Here is a 7,867-nt window from a genome sequence, read left to right on the forward strand (position 1 = left end):
AGGGACAGTTTGGTCCAGTTCAAGGGACAGTTTGGTCCAGTTCAAGGGACAGTTTGGTCCAGTTCAAGAGACAGTTTGGTCCAGTTCAAGAGACAGTTTGGTCCAGTTCAGGGGACAGTTTGGTCCAGTTCAGGGGACAGTTTGGTCCAGTTCAAGGGACAGTTTGGTCCAGTTTAGGGGACAGTTTGGTCCAGTTTAGGGGACAGTTTGGTCCAGTTTAGGGGACAGTTTGGTCCATTTCAAGGGACAGTGTGGTCCAGTTCAGGGGACAGTTTGGTCCAGTTTAAGGGACATTGTGGTCCAGTTTAAGGGACATTGTGGTCCAGTTCAGGGGACAGTTTGGTCCAGTTCAAGGGACAGTGTGGTCCAGTTCAACGGACAGTTTGGTCCAGTTCAGTTTAAGGAATGGTTGGGTCTGTGTCAGTAAAAGAAAAAAACTAAACACAGCAGAGAACTGATTGTTTCATTTCGTCTGTTTGTTGTATTGTGACCTCTGACCTGTGAGGTGTTGTATTGTGACCTCTGACCTGTGAGGTGTTGTATTGTGACCTCTGACCTGTGAGGTGTTGTATTGTGACCTTTGACCTATGAGGTGTTGTATTGTGACCTTTGACCTGTGAGGTGTTGTATTGTGACCTTTGACCTGTGAGGTGTTGTATTGTGACCTCTGAACTCTGTGTGTTTTCAGACCCATCCCACACAGACAGCTTTCCTATCCAGTGTGGACCTTCACACTCACTGTTCGTATCAGCTGATGCTCCCGGAGGCCATCGCCATCGTCTGTGCTCCTAAACACAATGAGTATGTCACGTGCGCACACACACGACACACACACACACACACACACACACACACACACACACACAGGCTTTGCAGCCTGGGCTCTTTCCTGACGGCTCCGTCCCTCTGTGTTGTAGTACGGGTGTGTTCAGGCTGACCGGTCCTGGGATGTCGGAGGTTTCAGCCTGCAGACTTAAAGGTTTCCATCCTCACTCCAAGGAGCCACCTCTCTTCACCGTGAGTGCTCTTCTCTTTGTTTTCTGCCTTCTTCACTTGGCAGGAAGTGATGTTGCAACAGAAAATCGTCTGAACCAACGAGCTAACCAGTACATTTGTTGTTTATTTATCGTTTGTTTTTATATACTGCTCTTATGTTTTGAATGTAGATTGAAATAAATGTTTAACCATAACTCTTGATTAAAGAAGTTAACTTATTTACCTGCAGCTTTTTAGCTCCTCTGTTTTTACTTTTAAATTCATGTCTACTCACTTCTTAGCTTTGTGCAAACATTGTTTTTAAAAGTTTGACTTTAAATTTAAAGTTCTCAACTTTTTACTCGTTACTGATATTTTATTCAGTCTTTATGCTAAGATATGCTAACAATTTTTAATTTGAGAAGAAAAAATCTAAATAAGTTTCTGTTAATTATCCATCTTTTTTAGCTTTATTTCTTTGTGTTTTGTAATGAACAGATCCATGTTGTTAGACTCACCTGTATGTTTGTGTAACCCCGCCTCTTCCCTCCTCCTCCCAGGTGTGCAAACATGTGGTGTTAAGAGCCGTGAAGCTCAACCTGCTGGACCTCAGGTGACAGACGGGGGCCGCTGTTTGCCTGTTTACTGCCGGGCTTTTATTCTGAAGAGGAAACTGTGAACCTGCTGTGTGTGTGTTTATTTGTGTGTGTGTGTGTATGGGTTGAGCTGCCGGCTGCACACAGACACAAGGAACTTTATTTTTCTGGGATATTTAAACTCAGAGTTTTGTTTCCAGGACATGAAGAAGAGTCAGACGTTGAAGTGACCGCGTGCCTTCTGACGAAAACATGAATGTTTGACAAATAAATTTTTACAGAAAACGTTTTGCTGATTTAAACAGAAACTTTGATACCAAACAGTGTTTTATTTTCTGAATGACATAAGCTCATTGTTCAAAACTTAAACTGAACCCTTTACAGTGTCAACATATTTACTTTTTTTAAAGATAAATTCTGTCCCAATTAAAGCCTGCGGTTGTTTCAGGTCCCGAACACAGATCAAAAACATGGATCACTAATAAAAACATCTCAAAACCAAGACCAGGTGGTATTGTTTTTGTGATAGTTTTTCTCTAAAGTCAAAGATTTAAACAGATTATCTGGTGAAGAAGGCCAGTTAGCATGTTAGCATGCTGTTGTGCGGATCATTACGGGGTGCAAAGTGTAAAATAAAATGTTAAGAAATGTCACTAACACCTTTTCATTATTACCCCTTGTAAAAATTATTTTAAACATTTTACCGTAATTTAGCTCACTGTTCAAACATTTTGCTAATTTTAACAAATTTAAATATTAAATCCTAAATCTAAATGTAAAAATTAAACGGTGTGTGGCTTTTGCTGTGGTCTCATCATCCTGCAACAAAAACAACCGCTAACGGTGCTAACACTGCCAACGCCGCTAACACTGCCAACAATGGAAAATTTAATTTTAAAATTAGTTCATTGAAAACAACATGGATGGTACCTGTGGTCCAGCAGTTTGAAGTGCAACGCAGACACTGCAAGTTTGATGTTTTGTGGGGAAGCATTAGTGGAGTTAGCGGTATTAGCGGTTCCATTTGTCTCAGTATGATGATGTCATAACAAGAAACAAACACCAGTGGCAAAGACTGCGTTCCATTCTGAAATACTTAAATGGAAATTTGAACATTTAGCCACAACATAAGATTTAATTTTTTAGATTCACACATTTATATTTAGAGTTTAAAATTTAGACATAACATTTAAATATTAGCAAAATGTAACAAGATTCTTTCTGGGCCTACAAGGAGGAGGACATTAATAAGAAACAAGGATTTGCTGTCAACATGAAAACAGCGTGAACTGAATCTAATAAGTTTTTAAAACATAAATGTTGATCAAATATTCTACTAACAGATTATTATATGACAACAAAAATGAATATGTCAGGAAAAAAATCAACCAGTAGAGTTGAATCAGAGCTCTTTATTATATTTCTGGGCCATTTGACACATTCCTGTAGTTTACATCACCTGTTACCATCTCTGAGGCCACGCCTCTTGTTCACCTGCCCAAAGTTTACCCTTCATGCAGGCTGTGATATGATTGTAATGCAGTGTGAGTGAGCACCGTTTAGACTTTATTCATCAAAAAAGTAAAAAGTTTTTGACAAACAGAACCAATGTAGAGGACAAAGAGGACGACATGCAGCACATTCACAGTCTTCAGGTGAGCAAAAGATGGGGGAGGGGGGTGGGAGTGTTCTGAACATATACCTGTTTGTTATGACATTTCCCTTTCTGGAGTATACGGTCCATTAGCTGACCTGTGGTCTGTTAGCTGACATGGGGTCTAGTAGCTGACCTGGAGTCTTTTAGTTAACCTTGGGTCTGTTAGTCAACTTGGGGTAGGTTAGCTGACCTGATATCTGTTAGCCGACCTGGGGTCTGTTAGCCAACCTGGGGTAGGTCAGCTGACCTGAGATCTGTTAGCCGACATGGGGTCTGTTAGTCAACCTGGGGTAGGTCAGCTGACCTGAGATCTGTTAGCCGACATGGGGTCTGTTAGTCGACCTGGGGTAGGTTAGCCGACCTGTGGTCTATTACCTGATCTGGGGTTTGTTAGATGACCTGGGGTTTGTTAGTCGGCCTGGGGTCTATCGATGTGTGTTTGATCTAAACCACTGATTAGACTCTACAGAAGTATTTATTCATATTAACTTTGTGGAATTGTAGTGGCGTGTTGCGAGAGGGAAATGAAGGCACAGATTGTGTTGTAAAGTGTTTGGGTGTGGGTGGGTGTGTTGCAGAGCACAGAGACCCAGGCAGGTCCTTTAGAAACATTTGCGGTGGACAATAGAGGGTCCAGCTTCGTCGTACTCCTGCTTACTGATCCACATCTGCTGGAAGGTGGAAAGCGAGGCCAAGATGGAGCCCCCGATCCACACCGAGTACTTCCTCTCTGGGGGAGCGATGATCTGAAGGGCAGAGTTAGAACAATCACTGAAAACATTGATTCACTGTAAAATCATCACATTTTAAAGTAAAATCATACATTAAGTTTTTTACTTTTCCTTTTATTTTTTTCTTTGAAGTTTTTTCTTTAAATAAATTACAGAGACAGGTTTCTGTCCTAGGTGTTCAGTCCAATGACAAGTCTTGAGTCGAGTCTCGAGTTCTAAACCTGTAATTTTGTGGCCTAAACCTGAATTCTGACCAACTCTTTCTAACATATTTTGTTTTAAATATACTTCTAGCAAAATATCAAGTATTTAAGTCACAAGTCGTAGGTATTAAAGGTTTGAGTCAAGTTCTAAGTCTTTGTGGTTCCATCAAGACATGTCTAAAATCATTAAAAAAATCCAATCCAAGTCATTTGACCCCGATTAAATCATGTGAGTCCAGTCCGAGTCATGCAAGTCCAGCCCAAGTCATGCGAGTCATTATAAGTAATTCGGTTATACCAGTTTAAATACAGGTATGGAGCTGTAAGAAGTAGAGGTCAGAGGTCATACCTTGATCTTCATGGTGCTGGGAGCCAGCGCAGTGATTTCTTTCTGCATGCGGTCTGCGATTCCAGGGTACATGGTGGTTCCTCCTGACAGAACGTTGTTGGCATACAGGTCTTTACGGATGTCAATGTCACACTTCATGATGCTGTTGTAGGTTGTCTCGTGGATTCCCGCTGACTCCATACCTGGTAGACAAGGTGGTTTATGTCAACGTCTGTAACTACTGGACTCTGCTGATTAACATTACTGTCATTATCTGGAACTAATGGCTCTATAACTGTCTGGAGTTCTTCATCAACATTATCTTGTGCTACTAGTCTTGGAGATTAACATTATTGTGAACATCTACAGCAGAACTACAGGTGGACAGACAGGTATATGACACACTGGTGGACAGATGTCTGACCGATGAAAGATGGTTGGAAGAGCGTCTCTGGGCAGCGAAACCTCTCATTGCCGATGGTGATCACCTGACCATCAGGAAGCTCGTAGCTCTTCTCCAGAGATGACGAGGTGGCTGCCGTCGCCATCTCGTTCTCGAAGTCCAGAGCCACGTAGCATAGCTTCTCCTTGATGTCGCGAACAATCTCTCTCTCCGCTGCAGACAGAGACAGACAGGTCAGAACCAGCATCTCTCGATGTGTTGGGGGACACGTCCAGGTTTGCCACCAATCTACCTGTGGTGACAAAGCTGTATCCACGCTCGGTCAAGATCTTCATGAGGTAGTCTGTGAGGTCACGGCCTGCCAGGTCCAACCTCATGATGGCGTGCGGCAGAGCGTAACCCTCGTAGATTGGAACATTGTGAGTGACACCATCACCTGAGTCCAGGACGATACCTGAGGATGGACAGGAGGGTTCAAATAACCTCTGCATGATTAAATCTGTCCAAAAATACCAACCATATTTGGTAACTATTTCCTGTTTAGGGGGTGATAAAATCGTTGGAAATTAAACGTAATTAAACCTTCAGTTCTGATGTTTAGTTTTAGCAGTGGTGGGCACAGTTCCGCTAATCCACTAACAGCAGAACTAGCTTCTCATTTAACAGATTAGATATTTTGCTAACTTTGGAAACCATTAGAGGACCTATTAGCTTCTGCTAAGTGTAAAACTTTTATTTTTATGCCTTTTATCCAAAATTAAATAAAAACGAACCCCTCTTACTAGCAGTGCTGGACCCACTATGCACCATGTGTGTAGAATGTAGCATCTTTAGCAGGTAAACTTCAAACTAAGAGCATCAGAATGAAATAAAATAACATTTAAATAATGAAAACAAAAACTGACTACATATAAAGTATGGTAAAGAAAGTATTTGCTATTTGTTGTTTGACTAACTTTAAAAGGCTTTTATAAAAGTACTAATTCAATCAAAGAAATGCTTTTATTCTGAAAGGGGTAAACAGGAAGTATCACAAATGAGACAACACTATAACTTTGGTTGCCACCAATGATCTCATACACTTTCAAAATAAACCAATAGAAAATTAACAAGTTTGCGTCTGTAACACCAGTGTTTAACTGGAACACTTAGCGGTTAGCATTAGCTTCCACTAGTTTTTTTTATCTGTTTAGCAGATTAGCGTTAGAGGAGCTAGAAGCGATAAATAAAACTAAAGTTTGTTTGGTAATTTTAAAATAAACTCTATTACAGTGCAGATGGTTTGTTGTGATCTGACCTGTAGTGCGTCCGGAGGCATAAAGAGACAGGACAGCCTGGATGGCCACATACATGGCGGGAACATTGAAGGTCTCGAACATGATCTTAGCACAGAAGCACATGTGTTACATAATGAATGGGATAGATAATATCAGAAACAATGTTGTAGGTCTGATACATGTCATTGTATAGTAGGTGTACCATGTGTGTACCTGTCTGGTACATGCCATTGTGTGGTGTGTGTACCTGGGTCATCTTCTCCCTGTTAGCTTTAGGGTTTAGCGGTGCCTCCGTCAGCAGTGTGGGATGTTCTTCTGGAGCCACTCTCAATTCGTTATAGAACGAGTGATGCCAAATCTGACCAATCAAAGAGCACATACAGATCAGGACTCAGGGCTGTTGTGTGTCTGTGTGTTTGTGTGTGTGTCTCAAACCTTCTCCATGTCATCCCAGTTGGTGATGATGCCGTGTTCGATGGGGTACTTCAAGGTGAGGATTCCTCTCTTACTTTGAGCCTCGTCTCCCACGTAGCTGTCCTTCTGCCCCATGCCCACCATCACTCCCTGACACGTACACACACACACACACCTGTCAGCTCACACCTGTTTCTGTCACCTCTAACTGCTCTCTGTGTGTGTGGATCAATTGGCGGTCACCTGGTGCCTGGGTCGGCCAACGATAGACGGGAAGACGGCTCTGGGGGCGTCGTCTCCAGCGAACCCGGCCTTGCAGAGACCAGATCCGTTGTCACAGACCAGAGCGGTGCTCTCCTCATCATCACACATGACTGCAGGGGGCGCTGTTTCTGTCACAAAAATGGGAAAAAAGTATGATATTAAGTTTTTTTTATTAACTGTTGATATGGAAAATTTAAAAAAGTTAGAAATAAAAACAGTGCTACTGGAATTCTGTTTTGTAAAGGAAGATGTTTGCAGTCTCTGAAACAGTAAGAGACTGACACAGCCAGGGGATGTTCTGGTGAAAGGACCATATTTATCCATTTCCCTACATGAAATACCTGTTTTGGAACTAATCACTGTCACTTTGTTAACTATTAGGAGCAACAAACAGACTAAAACAGAAGAACAACTTAGAATGAAAACAGCAACCATATTCAGTACCAAACTATGAAAGCCCATTTCCGCCACCCTGATAAAAAAAATAAAGCTTGTATCTCATAATTATGACTTAGCTATCTCATAATTATGAAATATCTAAGTCATAATTATGAGATAGCTAAGTCATGATTATGAGATAGTTAAGTCATGATTATGAGATGCAAGTTTTATTAATTTTTTTTATCAGGGTGGCGGAAATGGGCTTCCATACAAAACCATCTCCTTCTGATCTTTCATCACAGGAAAGAAAAGCTACAACATCGCTGATCCAGGACATCAACAGAGGCACAGTGGTCCTCAACACTCTGGATTACCAGGACAAAATAACCGCATTACTGAACAACAGCACTGCATACAAGACCATAAAGAAGGACCTGACCAGCACCTCCAAAAAGGTCACAGACAACCTGCAAAAACTGGAAAAGGACAAAAAATATACAGCCTCACAAGGTAGTTTATTTTTTGAAAAATGTGCCTTACTAGGTAGCATATTCTAGAACTTAGAACTTACACACACACACACACACACACACACACACACACACACACACACACACACACACACACACACACACACA

At 41.6% G+C, this 7,867-nt stretch overlaps 2 protein-coding genes across 2 annotated transcripts in view; one reads left to right on the forward strand and one right to left on the reverse strand.

Moving 5' to 3' along the window:
- Positions 1–2,073, forward strand: part of stambpl1 (STAM binding protein-like 1) — a gene marked incomplete in the record, with an annotated part of 11,073 nt that extends 9,000 nt beyond the window's left edge. The window contains 3 exon segments of the mRNA XM_014023309.1: positions 689–801; positions 918–1,017; positions 1,536–2,073. Of these exon segments, the coding sequence (XP_013878763.1) occupies positions 689–801; positions 918–1,017; positions 1,536–1,592 (270 nt within the window).
- Positions 2,074–2,963: 890 nt separating this feature from the next.
- The window catches only part of acta2 (actin alpha 2, smooth muscle), a gene marked incomplete at its 5' end in the record, with an annotated part of 8,427 nt that continues 3,523 nt past the window's right edge, over positions 2,964–7,867 (reverse strand). Inside the window, 8 exon segments of the mRNA XM_014023317.1 lie at positions 2,964–3,974; positions 4,512–4,693; positions 4,915–5,106; positions 5,186–5,347; positions 6,191–6,275; positions 6,418–6,528; positions 6,606–6,734; positions 6,828–6,976. Coding sequence (XP_013878771.1) covers positions 3,831–3,974; positions 4,512–4,693; positions 4,915–5,106; positions 5,186–5,347; positions 6,191–6,275; positions 6,418–6,528; positions 6,606–6,734; positions 6,828–6,956 — 1,134 coding nt within the window. The 3' untranslated portion in view covers positions 2,964–3,830.

This window comes from Austrofundulus limnaeus, unplaced genomic scaffold (assembly GCF_001266775.1).
Source record: "Austrofundulus limnaeus strain Quisiro unplaced genomic scaffold, Austrofundulus_limnaeus-1.0 Scaffold364, whole genome shotgun sequence".
Taxonomy (NCBI): Eukaryota; Metazoa; Chordata; class Actinopteri; order Cyprinodontiformes; family Rivulidae; genus Austrofundulus; species Austrofundulus limnaeus.